General features: G+C 41.5%; 1 protein-coding gene across 4 annotated transcripts in view; it reads right to left on the bottom strand.

Moving 5' to 3' along the window:
- wls (Wnt ligand secretion mediator) overlaps nt 1-15,378 on the bottom strand; it is a 41,444-nt gene extending 26,066 nt beyond the window's left edge. For 3 of the 4 annotated variants that reach the window (XM_053777429.2, XM_070086122.1, XM_070086121.1), the window contains exons 1-6: nt 15,149-15,378; nt 4,354-4,532; nt 4,126-4,231; nt 3,725-4,026; nt 2,846-3,023; nt 1,392-1,519 (exon numbers count right to left, since the gene is read on the bottom strand). In XM_053777429.2, the coding sequence (XP_053633404.1) occupies nt 1,392-1,519; nt 2,846-3,023; nt 3,725-4,026; nt 4,126-4,231; nt 4,354-4,532; nt 15,149-15,254 (999 nt within the window). In that variant the 5' untranslated portion in view covers nt 15,255-15,378. The remainder of the gene's footprint in view (nt 1-1,391; nt 1,520-2,845; nt 3,024-3,724; nt 4,027-4,125; nt 4,232-4,353; nt 4,533-15,148) is intronic. The other variant, XM_070086123.1, reaches the window with a different exon arrangement.
- Nucleotides 15,379-18,118: the final 2,740 nt, after the last annotated feature.

Here is an 18,118-nt window from a genome sequence, read left to right as displayed (position 1 = left end):
ACGGCTGACTTGTTAAAAAAAAAAAAAATTAACCCTTAAACTGTCCAAACGTAGATCTGTGTTTGCCTGCGTAGCACTCCAACCTTGATTTTCTCCATAAGAATTTAAAAAAAAAGTAGATCTACGTTCGGAGCGCTACACGAACGAACGTAGATCTACGTTTGGACAGTTTAAGGATTAAATTTCCAATGGTTGTAGTACACACTACTTCCTCTATCAATTTATTTCATTTTACTACTATTTGTAAAAGAAAGATTTCCCCGTATCCTTTCAGCTCCATTTTTTTTCTAAATTATATCTGTGGCCTCTTAACCCTGTGGAGGTTACTAAAAAAGTTTATCTATTTTTTCATTTGCTTTTATAATTTTATATACTGTTATCATATCTCTTCTTCCTACCAGTCAGCATAGGCATCTTGTAGTGTCTTTGGTCTTTCATTATAACTTTTTTTTTTTAGCAGCTCTGGGATCCATTTTGTAAATTCGTTGGACTTTTTCTCTCCGATGAACATATTTTTTTTAGGTGTGTATACCACACAGCAGCTGCTTATTTCAACTCTAGCCTAATGATGAATATGCTACAACATGCTTTTCCGGTTATTTTCATATAGTCGGACATGAGTCCTGGAAATGGGAAGTACAATGCCTGCACTTTAAAGGAGGGGTTTGGGATATTGGCAGTTTGGAGGGATATGTTGTGTATCTTTATACGTATATGCTTCTAAACTGTTGTATTCTGAGCACCTCTGCAAAAACAGTGATAATGTGTGAGTGTGGTGAAAGTGTTGAATGATTATGAAAGTATTTTCTTTTTGGGGATTTTCTTTCTTTTTTGGGTCACCCTGCCTCAGTGGGAGACGGCCGACTTGTTGGGGAAAAAAAAAAAATGCTTTTCCAGCATCTCTCCACCCATATATATGATAGCTGCTCACCTGACTGCTCACCACTACTCTCTGATAACCATATAATTATTATATTTTCCCCAAAGCCATCATATACACAGCCAATAAAATTTAACGTTACTTAATAATGTAACTTAACATGTCTCAACCTTTCTTAACTCAGGTAAGTCTAATTTAATTCTGAACAAAATGTTAATAAGAGTTATATTTCAAACACTAAATACCACACAGTATTTTTTTCTTTATTGAGTAAAATGTTCAGTAATGATTAGCTAAATATCTAGGTTAATGTTGCCTAGTATGTCATATTAAGACATACAGATAAAACAATGTACCACCTAACTTCCAACCATTAAAATGAAAACTATAGCCAATAACACAAACCATTAATCATGCAACAATTGTCCATTTAAATGTGGTGAAATTAATTCACTTTTATTGCTAATTCTTAGTGGCATTTTATCCTCTATAAATAAAATAATGTACAAACCAGTAGATGTTCTCCAGTAAAGATCAACCAGAAGGAGAGAAGCGAAGCATAGAAGATACCTTGCCGAATATCACTCACAACGGTCATCCATGGACAATCAAATACTAATGTCAGGTATTCCAGGGGACCTAAAAGAAAAAAATAATACTGTATATGAAAAATGAAAAATATACTGTACATTACATTACATACATATGTATGAATGCGCATGCATGCATGCATGCATGCATGCGTGAGTGCGTGTGCGTGTGCGTGTGCGTGTGTGTGTGTGTGTGTGTGTGTGTGTGTGTGTGTGTGTGTGTGTGTGTGTGTGTGTGTGTGTGTGTGTGTAATAAAGCCACATGGGGATAGAAATTTTTAGCTCAAGATCATTCACATTCTTGTGCATTGTCAAGAGCTATGTAATGTTGCAAAACTAGCAACAGATAGGAGGGGAAAATTCTCTTTGACGTAAGGCAGAATTGTGTCAGCACCGGCCCATGTCAAAGCAATGTGCAATCACCAAGAGTATAATTCAAAAGGCTGAGAAGGGGTTGTTGTGGTGGGTTAACATGTAGAAAAGGTGGAGAGAGATAGGATGAACAGAGCATATAAATATGGAGGGGAATGGAATGTAGGAGGGGTAGGGGTTGCCACCTGAACTGTTGGAGGGAGAGGGTAAAAGAGGCTAAGTTTTATTTGGGGTTTAATGAAAGTGCTGTTGGAGCATGAGCAAGTCAATGTTTACGAAGGGATTCAGGGAAAACTGGTTATTTGAGTCCAGAACGTGGGATGGGCAGTGCCTGCACTCTGAAAGAGGGATGGGCGATGTTGCAGTTGGAGGGTAATCCAAGTTGTGATGTCAACACCCTTCTGCAAAGACAGTGAATGAATGAATGATAGCAAATATATTTTCTTTGGGTCACCTAAAAGAAGAAAATGCATTCATTATCATTCATTTAAATTCTGTCTTGCCAGAAGTAAACAGACATCACAATTGAATTACCCTCTGACTGGACTGCAACATCTTCACCCCTTTGAGTATAGGCAGTCTTAGAAGTGCTTTCCTTTTTCTAAGGCCATAAGAAAACATACTTTATATAATAACCATCAATGTTACTTAAGAAAGGCCCGAATATACTACCAGGGTGATTAAGTTCTTACTTGTTTCCCTAATTTGCTTATCATCTGAACCCCTAAAACTATAGTGTACTAATTATATCAACTATCTTTATTGTCCTAGGTTACCCACAGTTCAAAATTAAAATGATGTCCTGTAGTACAGTTGCACTAATTTTACTACACAAGACTTTCTTGTAACTGGAAAAATATTTATCTAGATGGAATCTGGTGATCTTGTTGAAATATCATGTTATTATTCTATAATGCATAAATTTAGGCACACTTTTTTTGCAGGAACCCTTTCGGACTAATGCAAAATCCTACAGGTGTAAAAAAAAAAAAATGGTATTCACAATTAAGTAAGGTGAGTGCAGCCCCCAGCATCATCAGCATGTACTCCAGAAGTGCTGGCGGACGAGAGAGTAGAGAGATGCGACGCCAAAACCAGATCATGATGGCCACAATGGTTGGGAAGAATATTGTTTTAAGTGAGACCCACACTTTCGTGAATCCTCCATTCTGATGGATGAACTGTGAAGAGAGAGAAAAAAGTTAACTGTTAAAATTCCAGCAAATAAATGGTTAGAAGAGGTTCATGGTTTTTAAAATAAAAAAAAAATCATAAAACAGAATACCAAACTTAATATTTAAGGGAGCAAGATGTTGTGCTTAAAACTTTCAAAAGTTCCAGTGAGCCATAATCTAGGATTTAAATGCTGAAGGATTTATAATACTAAAGTTACCCAATCTCATTATAAATCATGAGTAAAACAATCTTAAAGAGACTCTTAAGAAATGCAGAGGTAACTTGGGAAACTGCTTTAAAGGATTTACTTTAGCTAAATGAACCAATGAAGGTATAGACTTCTTTGTTCATATAAATTAGTCTGCAAAATGGTGTAAGCCACTATTACTGTATACAAATATATAGCAAAAATGAAAAACTAAAGGAAATATAAATGATGGTCTACCTTATGCTGATGTTTTTTAAAATATATTTAATTTGTATGGACATGCTGTACTAAGGGATATGTATACATTAAGATTATACTCTGAGGGACCAACTGTACAAGATGTAATGTGATGAACAGGGTGTAAAAGAAATGTTTTATATATAGATTAATTACCTGACATTGGCAAACAATTCATTTATTCACCTTTTTCATATAATTTTAATAGGCACCTATTTTTTTCAGTAAATATACACATAAAAAAGATAACAGGTAACTCACTGCCACCCACATATCCACTAACAGTCCAAGATCTTCATTGATATTGCTCTCTTGTGGTTCCTCTGCTGTGTTTATAGGTAATCGAACATTTAGAAGATAGAAATCATGGTGCAAAGACCCAAGTTCAAAAAGTGGCACAGAAGAACAGTTATACATGTATTCTGCCTTTTTGTGCAATGGATCTATTGTACAGTCAAGGCGTCTCTCTTCTGTAGATGATGCATACTCTGTCCACTTATCTTCTGGGTCTTCCAAATTACGATAGCCCAAGCGTGCCTCAAGCGTCATTATGGCTTGGGGATCTGTGAGAGTGAAATTCAGTTAACGTAACTTTTTGCACAAAATAATTAAAACAAAATTGTTAAACTGAGCATATGATCTAGAAGAAAAACAATACTCACCAAACTGAGCCTCCTCATCATAATAGATGTCCACGTGCATCATGGCTATCAAGTTCTGCTGCCAACGTGAATAATCCAGAATATACTTGCTTTTGGGAGATGGTGCCTAAGAGTTTTATGAAATATTAGTTAATAAAACTGAATGAACACATGTATAAAATTTAACATTTTGAGCTTAACAAAAAAAAAAAAATTACTGTACTTTAACAAGACTCATTTTACACATACCTGAAATGTGAAGATCATGTTGTTGGCATTGATGTGGAGATCCTCAATAACTGGGTCCTGGAGATCAATAATGCTTTGGCACTTTCCTTTGCCACGGGTCCAATACCACTTGTCCTTCCTATAGTTCTTGTCAATGCACTTGGTTCCCAAGATTGACATAACTGATGATGGTGCAGGGGCTGTGAAAACACAAAATGACATGATGAATATGACATGTGCAACACCTGTAGAAACATTTTGCCTGCACAACAGGCTTCTTCAGTTGAATTCAAGTGAATATAATTCTGGAGACAAATAAGTAGTTTTGAGGAGCTATTATAACACTTTTAACTGCAGTAGTAGTTTTGGTTTGCAATAGTGGATTCAAGTTGGACAAATTTAGATTTAGAGAATATAGAGAAGTATTGGTTTAGCAACAGAGTTGTAGATGAGTGAAACAAACTACTAGATAGCATCTCAAGGTGGTAAGTGGAATAATAATAATGATGATGAAGTAGCAGCAGTGGTGGTTGTGGGTAGTAGCAGCAGTAGAAATAGTAGTAGTGGTGGTGGGTAGTAGTAGTTAGTTTAACATCTTTATTATGCACCCCATACCCATCCTGTGGGCAGTAGTCAAAAGATTACAGAGGTATATAATGGGTCCAGGGACTGGACCCCAAAGTTTTGATAGCTGAACAAGTTACAAAGGTAATGAGCTTTTACATGACATATCCAGTTGCAATTATGACCAAGTTACAAAGTTAATGAATCATCTACACGTCTATACATGGTCACAATTATGAACAAATTACAAAGTAAGTAAGTAAGTTTATTCAGGTATACACAAATACAGTTACATAGAATTATCATACATAGCAGCATATGTGTAGAGAACCTAGGATAACCCAAAAAAGTCAGACAGAGTGACTTATTTCCAATCACACGTCCACACTCAGTCACAACTCTAATGAGGTATTAGTGTAAATATTAATTGGGTCACACATACACACACACACACACACACACACACACACACACACACAGGACAGAAGGGTCAGGGGAGACATGATAACGACATACAAGATACTGCGGGGAATAGACAAGGTGGACAGAGACAGGATGTTCCAGAGAGGGGACACAGACACAAGGGGCCACAACTGGAACCTGATGACTCAGACGAGTCACAGGGACGTTAGGAAGTATTTCTTCAGTCATAGAGTCGTCAGGAAGTGGAATAGCCTAGCAAGTGAAGTAGTGGAGGCAGGAATCATACATAGTTTTAAGAAGAGGTATGACAAAGCTCAGGAAGCAGAGAGGGAGAGGACCTAGTAGCGATCAGTGAAGAGGCAGGGCCAAGAGCTGAGTCTCGACCCCTGCAACCACAATTAGGTGAGTACACACACACACACACACACACACACACACACACACACACACACACACACACGCAAGCAGAGTGGTGGAGCACCTAGAAAGGAATGAACTTATCAACGACAGCCAGCACGGTTTCAGGGATGGGAAATCCTGCGTCACAGACCTACTGGAGTTCTATGACAGGGTGACGGCAGTAAGACAAGAGAGAGAGAGAGGGGTGGGTTGATTGCATTTTCTTGGACTGTAAGAGGGCGTTTGACACAGTTCCACACAAGAGATCAGTGCAAAAGCTGGAGGACCAGGCAGAGATAACAGAGAAGGCACTACAGTGGCTCAGGGAATACCTGTCAGGAAGACAACAGCGAGTCATGGAACGTGGTGAGGTGTCAGAGTGGGCGCCTGTAACGAGCAGGGTGCCACAGGGAACAGTCCTAAGACCGGTGCTATTTCTGGTATTTGTGAACGACATGACAGAAGGAATATACTCTGAAGTGTCCCTGTTTGCAGATGATGTGAAGAATTCAATCAGACGAGGACCAGGCAGAACTACAGAGGGATCTGGACAGGCTACAGGTCTGGTCCAGTAACTAACTCCTGGAGTTCAACCCCACCAAGTGCAAAGTCATGAAGACTGGGGAAGGGCAAAGAAGACTACAGACAGAGTACAGTCTAAGGGGCCAGAGCCTACAAACCTCACTCAAGGAAAAGAATCTTGGGGTGAGTATAACACTGGGCACATCTCCTGAGGTGCACATTAACCAAATAACTGCTGCAGCATACGGGCACCTGGCAAACTTAAGACCAGCATTCTCATATCTTAATAAGGAGTCATTCAGGACCCTGTACACTGTGTACATTAGGCCCATATTGGAGTATGCAGCGCCAGTTTGGAACCCTTACCTAGCCAAGCATGTAAGGAAACTAGAGAAAGTGCATAGGTTTGCAACAAGACTAGTCACGGAGCTAAGGGGTATGTTCTACAAGAAGAGGTTAAGGGAAATCGACCTGACAACACTGGAAGACAGGAGAGATAGGAGGGGGATATGATAACAACATATAAAATACTGAGAGAAATCGACAAGGTGGACAGAGACAAGATGTTCCAGAGATGGGACACAGCAACAAGGGGTCACAGTTGGAAGTTGAAGACTCAAATGAACTACAGGGATGTTAAGATGTATTTCTTCAGTCACAGAGTTATCAGGAAGTGGAATAGTCTGGGAAGTGATGTAATGGAGGCAGGATCCATACATAGCTTTAAGAAGAGGTATGATAAAGCTCATGGAGTGGGAAGTGACTGAGTAGCGGCCAGTGAAGAGGCGGGGCCAGGAGCTGTGACTAGACCTCTGCAACCACAACTGAGTACACGAGCACACACGGGCACACACACACGCGCACACACACACACACACACACACACACACACACACACACACACACACACACACACACACACACACACGAGCGAGCACACATACGAGCGAGCACACATACGAGCGAGCACACACACGAGCGAGCACACACACGAGCGAGCACACACACGAGCGAGCACACACACGAGCGAGCACACACACACACACAAGGCATGGACGAGACTGGAGAAAGGGATTACATAGTAGGTACACTTCAGTCTGGGGAACATAAGGTAGTCAATGCAGTGATGTATAAACCACCACAGAACTGCAGGAGGCCAAGAGAGGAATATGGAGAGAGCAACCGAGCAATGGTGGACACACTGGCTAAGGTGGCAAGAAGAGCTCACTCAAGCAGAGCAAAGTTACTGGTTATGGGAGATTTCAACCACAGGGAGATCGACTGGGGAAACCTGGAGCCACATGGGGGTTCCGAAACATGGAGAGCCAAGATGATGGATGTGGTACTGGAAAACCTCATGCATCAACATGTTAAGGACACTACCAGAGGGAGAAGGGAGGATGAACAAGCAAGACTGGACCTCGTGTTCACCCTGAGCAGTTCAGACATTGAGGACATCACATATGAGAGACCCCTTGGAGCTAGTGATTATGTGGTTCTGTGCTTTGAATACATGGTAAAGCTACAAGTGTAGGGTAACAGGAGTTATGTGGGAAAAGCCAAACAATAAAAGGGGGGACTACACAGGTATGAGGAACTTCCTGCAGGAGGTTCAGTGGGTCGGAGAATTGGTAGGAAAGTCAGTAAACGAAATGACGGAATACGTAACAACAAAATGCAAGGAGGCAGAGGAAAGGTTTGTTCCCAAGGGCAACAGAAATAATGGGAAGACCAGAACGAGCCCATGGTTTACCCGAAGGTGTAGGGAGGCAAAAAACTAAGTGCACTAGAGAATGAAAAAAGTACAGAAGGCAAAGAACCCAGGAAAATAAGGAGATTAGTCGAAGAGCCAGACACGAGTATGCACAGATTAGGAGGGAGGCCCAGCGACAGTACGAAAACAATATAGCATCGAAAGTCAAGTCTGACCCGAAACTGCTGTATAGCCATATTAGGAGGAAGACAACAGTCAAAGACCAGGCGATCAGGCTGAGGAAAGAAGGTGGGGAACTCACAAGAAACGATCAAGAGGTATGTGAGGAGCTCAACACGAGATTCAACGAAGTATTTACAGTAGAGATAGGAAGGGCTCTGGGAAGACAGCATAGAGGGGAACACCAACAGGGAATATACCAACAAGTGTTGGATGAGATACACATAACTGAGAAGGAGGTGCAGAAGCTGCTAAGTGACCTTGATACCTCAAAGGCGATTGGACCAGACATCTCCCAATGGGTCCTTAGAGAAGGAGCAGAGATGCTGTGTGTACCACTAATCACAGTCAACACCCCTTTAAACTGGGCAACTACAGGAGGCATGGAAGACGGCAAATGTAGTCCCCATTTTTAAGAAAGGAGACAGAAACGAAGCCCTAAACTACAGACCAGTGTCACTGACGTGTATAGTATGCAAAGTCATGGAGAAGATTATCAGGAGGAGAGTGGTGGAGCACCTGGAACGGAACAAGATTACAAACGACAACCAGCACGGATTCATGGAAGGCAAATCCTGTGTCACAAACCTTCTGGAGTTTTATGACAAAGTAACAGAAGCAAGACACGAGAGAGAGGGGTGAGTTGATTGCATTTTCCTGGACTGCAGGAAGGCCTTCGACAGTTCCTCACAACAAATTAGTGCAGAAGCTGGAGGATCAGGCGCATATAACAGGAAGGGCACTGCAATGGATCAGAGAATACCTGACAGGGAGGCAACAACGAGTCATGGTACGTGATGAGGTATCGCAGTGGGCGCCTGTGACGAGCGGGGTCCCACAGGGGTCAGTCCTAGGACCAGTGCTATTTTTGGTATATGTGAATGACATGATGAAAGGGATAGACTCAGAAGTGTCCCTGTTCGTAGATGATGTGAAGTTAATGAGGAGAATTAAATCAAATGAGGATCAGGCAGGACTACGAAGAGACCTGGACAGGCTGAACACGTGGTCCAGCAACTGGCTTCTCGAATTCAACCCCGCCAACTGCAAAGTCATGAAGATTGGGGAAGGGCAAAGAAGACTTCAGACAGAGAATAGGCTAGGTGGCCAAAGACTGCAAACCTCACTCAACGGAAAGGATCTTTGGGTGAGTATAATACCGAGCACCTCTCCTGAGGTGCCCATCAACCAGATAGCATATGGGCGCCTGGCAAACCTGAGAATAGCGTTCTTATACCTCAGTAAGGAATCGTTCAAGATTCTGTACACCTACACGGTGTACATAATCAGGCCCATACTGGAGTATGCAGCACCAGTTTGGAACCCACACCTGGTCAAGCACGTCAAGAAATTTGAGAAAGTGCAAAGGTTTGCAACAAGACTAGTTCCAGAGCTAAGGGGAATGTCCTACGAAGAAAGGTGAAGGGAAATCGGCCTGGCAACACTGGAGGACAGGAGGCTCAGGGAAGACATATCAACATAAAATACTGCGAGGAATTGACAAGGTGGACAGAGACAGGATGATCCAGAGATGGGACACAGAAACAAGGGTTCACAATTGGAAATTGAAGACTCAGATGAGTCAAAGGAATGTTAGGAAGCATTTCTTTAGTCACAGAGTTGTCAGAAAGTGAAACAGTCTGGCAAGCGACCTAGTGGAGGCAGGAACCATATATAGTTTTAAGACGAGGTTTGATAAAGCTCATGGAGCAGGGAGAGAGGACCTAGAAGCGACTAGTGAAGAGGCGGGGCCAGGAGCTATGAATCGACCCCTGCAACCACAATTAGGTGAGTACACATCCACGAGCACGCGCGCACACACACTAGCACGCGCACACTTACACGAGAACACAAACACAAGCGCGCGCACACACGTGGTTAATGCTTTATTTAGTGAGCAAAGTCAGGGTACTTTTTCAGAATGGTTTGTAATATACCACTGTGGATAAAATTGCCATTTCTTGAACATATGTAAGTGAGTTGTCTCTGAATTCATTAATTTTATGACGACGCAAGTGTGACAATAGTCCATCTGGCAAAGTTTACATTTCGTTTGGTCTACATCTGGTTGGTGGTGATTTACCTCCCAAAGGTACTTGTAACCCAGCCGGATCCAGGCGGTAGTGATATCCAAGAGTCAGCTTATTTATTGGATGCACAATAGACATGTGGCTCTTCCTGCATGATAGAATGATGATAGATGGACTGACTGGTGTCAATTTCCCTGAGTCTTAAGTCAATAAAGTTCAGCTGAAGTTCTTTTCGTATTAGTGTTCTCAAACTGCTAACTGACAAGCCAAGATTGTAATCTACTCCCTCTTTGAAAGCGTGGTGGTAGTAGTATATACTAAACAGGCTTTCTTTCCAAAACCCCTTTCTGTGAAATCTCCTGGTCTTTGCCTTTCCTATAATTCCCGTTTCCTGAACCTTAGCAGCAAATTAACACCCTTCGTAACAATTTAGTCCATACAGTAACAGCCTGGTTGATCAGACCCTGATCCACCGTGAGGCCTGGTCACAGGCCGGGTCGCGGGGGCGTTGACCCCCGAAACCCTCTCTAGGTATACTTCTGGTACTGATGCTTCCGGCATCTACTTTTCATGTTCTTGTCGTCTAATACTATGGTGAAACTGCCCGCTCTCTTTCTTAAAGCTCTAACTATGCAGCACATAAGAATTGTTTGCCTAGCTGACACTAATAGTGCACTTCTGTCATGTTTGAGATCACAGCCATCATAATATACCGGTCCTCTACCAAAACTGTCTACTATTCTAGCCTTCACAGATGCTGTCTTGTTAAGGCATCCCTAACATGAATCCTAGTCCTGGTTTTCTCTCTGTTGATGCCTGCCTTTCTCATTACGTTGTCAAATGCTCTCAACTTCAGAACACTCGTGACTTGACCTTTCCTGTATTTTCACTGTCATTCTTGTCTTCTACCTTGGTGGGTTCTGTCCCATGGGGTTTTTGTCTCGCAGGGGTTTTCTGCCTCTGCCCATGAGACACTAGCTCTCCTGCAGTACTTCTCTGTTCTCACTATCATTACTACCATTTCATGACGAACTCACGAAATCGTAATGACACGATTGCAAACAAACCATACCTCGGGCGGGGATAGAACCCGCTCGTAGGTCTGTTGTTTCATGACTGATGGCGGGTTCTATCCCCGCCCGTGGTATGGTTTTCTTTTTCATGACTAATACACTACATGCCATAATTTTTCCCTACCTGGAGGTTATTCCGGGGATCAACGCCCCCGCGGCCCGGTCCATGACTAGGCCTCCCGATGGATCAGGGCCTGATCAACTAGGCTGTTACTGCTGGCCGCACGCAGTCCAACGTACGAGCCACAGCCCGGCTGATCCGGCACTGACTTTAGGTATCTGTCCAGCTCTCTCTTGAAGGCAGCCAGGGGTTTATTGGCAATTCCCATAATGCTTGATGGGAGGCTGTTGAACAGTCTTGGGCCCCGGACACTTATGGTGTTTTCCCTTAGTGTACCAATGGCGCCCCTACTTTTAATTGGGGGCATTTTGCTTCGCCTGCCCAGTCTTTTACTTTCGTAGGGAGTGATTTCTGTGTGCAGATTTGGGACCATTCCTTCCAAGATTTTCCAAGTGTAGATTACGATATATCTCTCCCTCCTGCGTTCCAACGAGTACAAGTCAAGTGCTTCCAAGCGTTCCCAGTAGTTAAGGTGCTTGACAGAACTTATACTACTGCTACCTTATTTCTGTCTCTACCTGTTGCACTATTACCACTATTATTACTTCTTTTACTATTACCACCACCACTATTATTATTTATATTACTGCTACCGCCACCACTATTACCACTTCTATTACTACTACTTCTACTTTCAATACTACTACTACTACCTTTACTTCACTACCATTACCTCTCCCATTTTCCCCGGCTCTCTCTTGTATATATTCTGGTCTTCTCCCCTCAAGGGAGGTTCCTTGACGCTAATGAGGGGCTCTTGATCTAGGGAATTGGATCTGTGCTCCGGTTCCCTGAATTGAGCTTGAATACCTTCCATCCCCCTTACGTGCGCTGTATAATCCTACGGGTTTAGCGCTCCCCCATTAATAATAATACTCTCCCCTTCTCGCTTGTGTAACTTTTCAATGATCCAAGTCATACCGAAACGTCATTACTTTGCCTCTCCCAAGTGCGAGTTGTGTGTATTGTTCCAGCCACGGTATTGTGACTTTTATTCTTTATTAGGATAATACGAAAGTGGAAACGATAGTAAGAGTTGCAGTCTCAACACCTCTACGGTCCGTGTTTATTCCGTCTTCCAATTTAAACAGGAAACGTTGATTGAGATACTATTCTCAGAACTATGTTTCGTGCTGCCCTCCGTATGAAAACGCCTGTGCCATGTAGAGGACGTGACTCACGAATTGGTAATAACACGATTGCAATCAAATCACGGAACGGGTGGGGTTTAAACCCATGGCAAGTGAGCTCTAAACTCACAGGCCAGTGCGTTAACCACTCTGGTCTATGAGTCTGAGGATTCGCTTGCCATGGGTTGCAACCTCACCCGTTCCGTGATTTTAAAGGACTTGTGTTGTTGAAGCAGGGTAACGACGCCACTCAGGTGCCAACTCTTGTAAACTTCCTGCACCAGTCATCAACACACCAAGGAGGGAGGGTTTCCAGAAAAAAAAAATCTTTAATTAACACGGAAATTCTCACACATCTACAAACCACAGCCCCGCTGGCCAGGAACTGATTTGAAGATCTTGTCAAGTCCTCTCTTGAAGACAGCCAGAGGTTATGCAAGTCTATGTGCAACATTTGGGTATTTTGACTGTGGAGACATTTCACTAACCAGTGGCTTTATTAATCCAGTACAGAGAATAAACGGAGGAAGATGTGAAGAGGTAATTTGATGTGATCAATTCCTCAACGTCGACGATATTCATTCCCTTAGCCTTGATAAATTTAAAGCAGTCCTGAGTCCACTGGCAGGTCAGAGATTAAAGCGTGAAATCTAGTTAAGAAAGCCTTTTGCGCTAATTAGGAACGTTGTAGAAACCGTTCAATATCATTCAAGAATTAGCATATAAAATATACTGCGGCAATACCAAGGTGAACAAAGTGAATAATCAACTATACCAAATGCTTCGTATTTGTTTTAATTTATTCGTCTGAAAATAACCGTTGATATAGGACGTCTAGAACTGTTTACTGGTGCCAAATGTATGGCGGAGGCACAGTAAACCGGTGGTCTAGGAAAATGATATGGCCCTGGCTCTTAAATACGGGCATGAACATGGCTTTGCGACAGGGACAGGGTCATTAATTACAATCATGATTCTGTGAATCGAACATGGCACTGTGACACGGTTATGACTGTGACAAAGATATGACAACGTGACAGTCTTGACAATGTGACAAGGATATGGCAATGCGACACGATCGTCACAAGGACATGGCAATGTTACATAGTCGTGACAAGGATGGGAATGTGACATGGACATAGCTTTTTAACACGGGCTTCGTGATGGCTTTGTGGTACGGACAATCATGGCCGTGACACAGACATAGTCATAGCTGACACGGATATGGTCATGACTGTCACGGACATTACCACAACTTTGCGATATGGGCATGGCCGTGGCTTTGTGATACGGACATGGCTGTAGCTTTGTGGTAGACATGGCTGTAGCTTTGTGGTACAGACATGGCTGTAGCTTTGTGGTACAGACATGGCTGTAGCTTTGTGGTACAGACATGGCTGTAGCTTTGTGGTACAGACATGACTGTAGCTTTGTAGTAGACATGGCTGTAGCTTTGTGGTAGACATGGCTTTAGCTTTGTGGTACAGACATAGCTGTAGCTTTGTGGTACAGACATGGCTGTATTATTATTATAATCAAGGGGGAAGCACTAAACCCGGAGGATTATACAGCGCCTGGGGGGGATGTGGAAGGCATTCAGGCTTAATTCGGGGAACTGGAGCACAGATCTAATTCCCTAAATCAAGAGCCCCTCACCAACATCAAGGAACCTTCCTTGAGAGGACATGGCTGTAGCTTTGTGGTACAGACATGGCTTTAGCTTTGTGGTACAGACATAGCTGTAGCTTTGTGGCACAGACATGGCTGTAGCTTTGTGGTACAGGCATGGCTGTAGCTTTGTGGTACAGACAAGGCTTTAGCTTTGTGATGCAGACATGGCTGTAGCTTTGTGGCACAGACATGGCTGTAGCCTTGTGGTACAGACATGGCTTTAGCTTTGTGGCACAGACATGGCTGTAGCTTTGTGGCACAGACATGGCTGTAGCTTTGTGATACAGACATGGTTTTAGCTTTGTGGTACAGACATGGGTGTAGCTTTGCGGTACAGACATGGCTGTAGCTTTGTGGTAGACATGGCTGTAGCTTTGTGGTAGACATGGCTGTAGCTCTGTGGTACGGACATGACCGTGGCTTTGTGACAGCCATAACCAATACACGCTAGACATTTTAGCTTAATGATAGCGCCACAGTTCAGCGACGTGGACACAACCAAAAAAATAATGCTCTTTAGTATCCAAATTTGAGAGATTTAAACACATCCGTTACTGCCAAGGGAAACACGCACCATTTACATAAAAAAAATTGCAGTCATGTATACTGTAAATTAAAATGCTTACTAGAAATTGTACCGTAAATGTTATCTATATATACTAGTTAGTTAAGGCGTTTAACACGTAAATACAGATGCTTGCAGCATCCCCGCTCATGCTTCATCACTGATGCCATAAGATAAACCAGGAACTCCTTACAAGGTTCAATTCACTCGACACATCATCTACAACTTACGCTCACATTTAATGACAGTCGTAAGACGAGTGTTGGATTCTGCATAATCTCACCAATTACAAGAGCATGACATTCCCAAAATTGGCCGCCACGGGGCACAATGTTGGTTCCTGTCAGCGGTCTCTTTGTCGGTGGGGCCCCAAGCTCACACTTACCGATCAATGCGCCGACCAGGAAGCATACCACTTGGCATATCATGAGGAAAACTATCAGGACTCCTAATTTCCGTCCGCTCAGGTTTTCAATGATAGCTCCCGCCATTGTGGTGGTGTTTAGACTTCAGTCTTTCCCTGGAAACGAGTCAAGGAGGTGAGGAGATCAATACTAACACTCCGACCTCCGCCACTCGCCAGCGTAAACTGACATGCGTTGAACCGGGAAAATAAGTTGTACCGACTGCTACTTTGTGTTATCAGTTGCATCACGTAATATCATATCAAGAAATATTTCACTCTTCTACAAGTTTATTTATTTTTGTAAATCCACAGCTCAAAGAATTTATCATTTTTTTTCTCGTGAATCTTTTATTAATATTATCGTGCGCCTGACAACCAATTTCTTAAACTATTCCTGATGTGTGTAGGTTTTAGCTGTGTATATACTGAGGTGTCAGCTTCAGTGTATATATTCCCAGACGTGTATATCTCAGAATATATATATATATATATATATATATATATATATATATATATATATATCTTTCTTTCTTTCAACACACCAGCCGTATCCCACCGAGGCGGGGTGGCCCAAAAGGAAAAACGAAAGTTTCTCCTTTTACATTTAGTAATATATACGGGAGAAGAGGTTACTAGCCCCTTGCTCCCGGCATTTTAGTCGCCTCTTACAACACGCATGGCTTACGGAGGAAGAATTCTGTTCCACTTCCCCATGGAGATAAGAGGAAATAAACAAGAATAAGAACTAGAAAGAAAATAGAAGAAAACCCAGAGGGGTGTGCATATATGTGCTTGTACATGTATGTGTAGTGTGACCTAAGTGTAAGTAGAAGTAGCAAGACGTACCTGAAATCTTGCATGTTCATGAGACAGAAAAAAGGACACCAGCAATCCTACCATCATGTAAAACAATTACAGGCTTTCGTTTTACACTCACTTGGCAGGATGGTAGTACCTCCCTGGGCGGTTGCTGTCTACCAACCTACTACCTATATATATATATATATATATATATATATATATATATATATATATATATATATATATATATATATATATATAATATTTTTTTTTTTTTTATATTTTATTTAAAACCAACAATAGACAATAGACAAAAGGAAAAACCCTAAAGATGACAATATATGAACAAATAACTGAAAAAACGTTACATTAGATATTGAAACATTAACGAATAACATTACAATATAACAAATATGACCACTATTACCTACATATAAAATCAGATACCGAAGCTTAAAATTGTCCTATACTAGCTACATGTGGATAAGTTAACTTTTCGCAAAAACATGCAAACCTATATTAACTCTTCCTCAAATTAATCATCCTTGCTCTTAATTCACACTAGAATAATAAAATACAAGTATAATAAAGAGCAGTTTGAATCAAAGAACATTCCACAATTATCATAAATTTACCCTAACCTAAGCCTAGTATTTCATCTGTATTATAAATGTCTAATCAACACGAAAATTTTACCACATACCCCTAACCATATTTGTTGGTGTACATGATACAACCTTGTATTACCATAAAGAGAAAAAAAAAAAAAAAAAAAAAAAAAAAAAAAAAAAAAAAAAAAAAAAGAACAAAAAAGGAAAACCCACTCTTCACCTTTAAAATCAGACTTCAATTTACATACATGTACATACATATAAATAAGTATATAAAGTATGTTGTCTAATTGAACACAATCACTTACAACGTCTCATCGACACCATGCCTAACCCTTCTAGGGTAGGGTAGGTGCCTGAGCCCGAGCCTTTAGCTCATAAGACTGTCATTCCCGGTACCCCCCTTGGGGCGGGGATGGCAGACCAGCGAGGCCTAGCTTGTGGCTAGGCCTGGGGACAGTTGGTCCCAAAGATGAGGAGGTACTTGTGCCTCCTCCCATGGGAGACTTAGGTCTCAGACACTCCCTAAAGAGGGAGCCAAGGCCGGGCCACCACTTGGAAAAGGCCCGGGCCGGGAGAATACCGGCTAATCTTTAATAATAATAATAATTACAACGTCAGTTATAATATTACGTCAACTCAATCTTGAATAACTTCATCCAATTCTTACAACTTCAAGGGTTCGTAAAACTCTTAAACTACATACTTCTATTGGCACCAAATCAATTGTGCTTACAAAAATACAATTGTAAATTAAACTGGAACATAAAAAGCCATTTTGACATTTACACATTGTATCAAAATCATAAATGCGCATAGAAAATATGTATTGTATAACATTGAAAATGTTCATGAGAAAAACCATTAATGGTATATACAAGAAAGTAAACATACATACAAAACATACATATACATACATATACATATATATATATACATATACATATATATATATATACACATACATACACATACATATATACATACATACACACATACACATACATACACAAATACACACACACATACAACACATGCATATATATACACACATACACATACATAGTTATAAGTCGATAATTCCAAATATAACTGTATTGTACTTGACACACTCGGAACAAGTAATGTTAAAATTGCACCCCAGACATACCTCATATAACATTCATCAAACTCATCATGCTACCGCCCATTCTAGGAAACCAGCCCATTTCTTCCCCCTTACCTGCCTTTCAACTCCCGTAAATCCCGTAAAGTGAAATTCCTATAACCCTCACTTAAATCCCTCTCCCATCTCCCCCCATACACCTCCTTATTTCTACACTTTGTCCTATAAAAAGTTGCTATTAATGCATTAATTCTTTCACACACGTTCGCTCCTCTCATAGCCCAAGACATATAAATATAATCTGTAATTATATACCCTACCGCATTCTCTACCATCTGATTCACCCCACCTATGTCTAAGCTTAAAACCCTCAACACCTGCAAACCCCCCCCTCCCACTAACCTTATTACCTTACCCAACCAAACCCTTATT

This window comes from Cherax quadricarinatus, chromosome 18, assembly GCF_038502225.1.
Source record: "Cherax quadricarinatus isolate ZL_2023a chromosome 18, ASM3850222v1, whole genome shotgun sequence".
Lineage (NCBI taxonomy): Eukaryota > Metazoa > Arthropoda > Malacostraca > Decapoda > Parastacidae > Cherax > Cherax quadricarinatus.
This window is presented reverse-complemented; position numbering and strand designations above follow the sequence as displayed.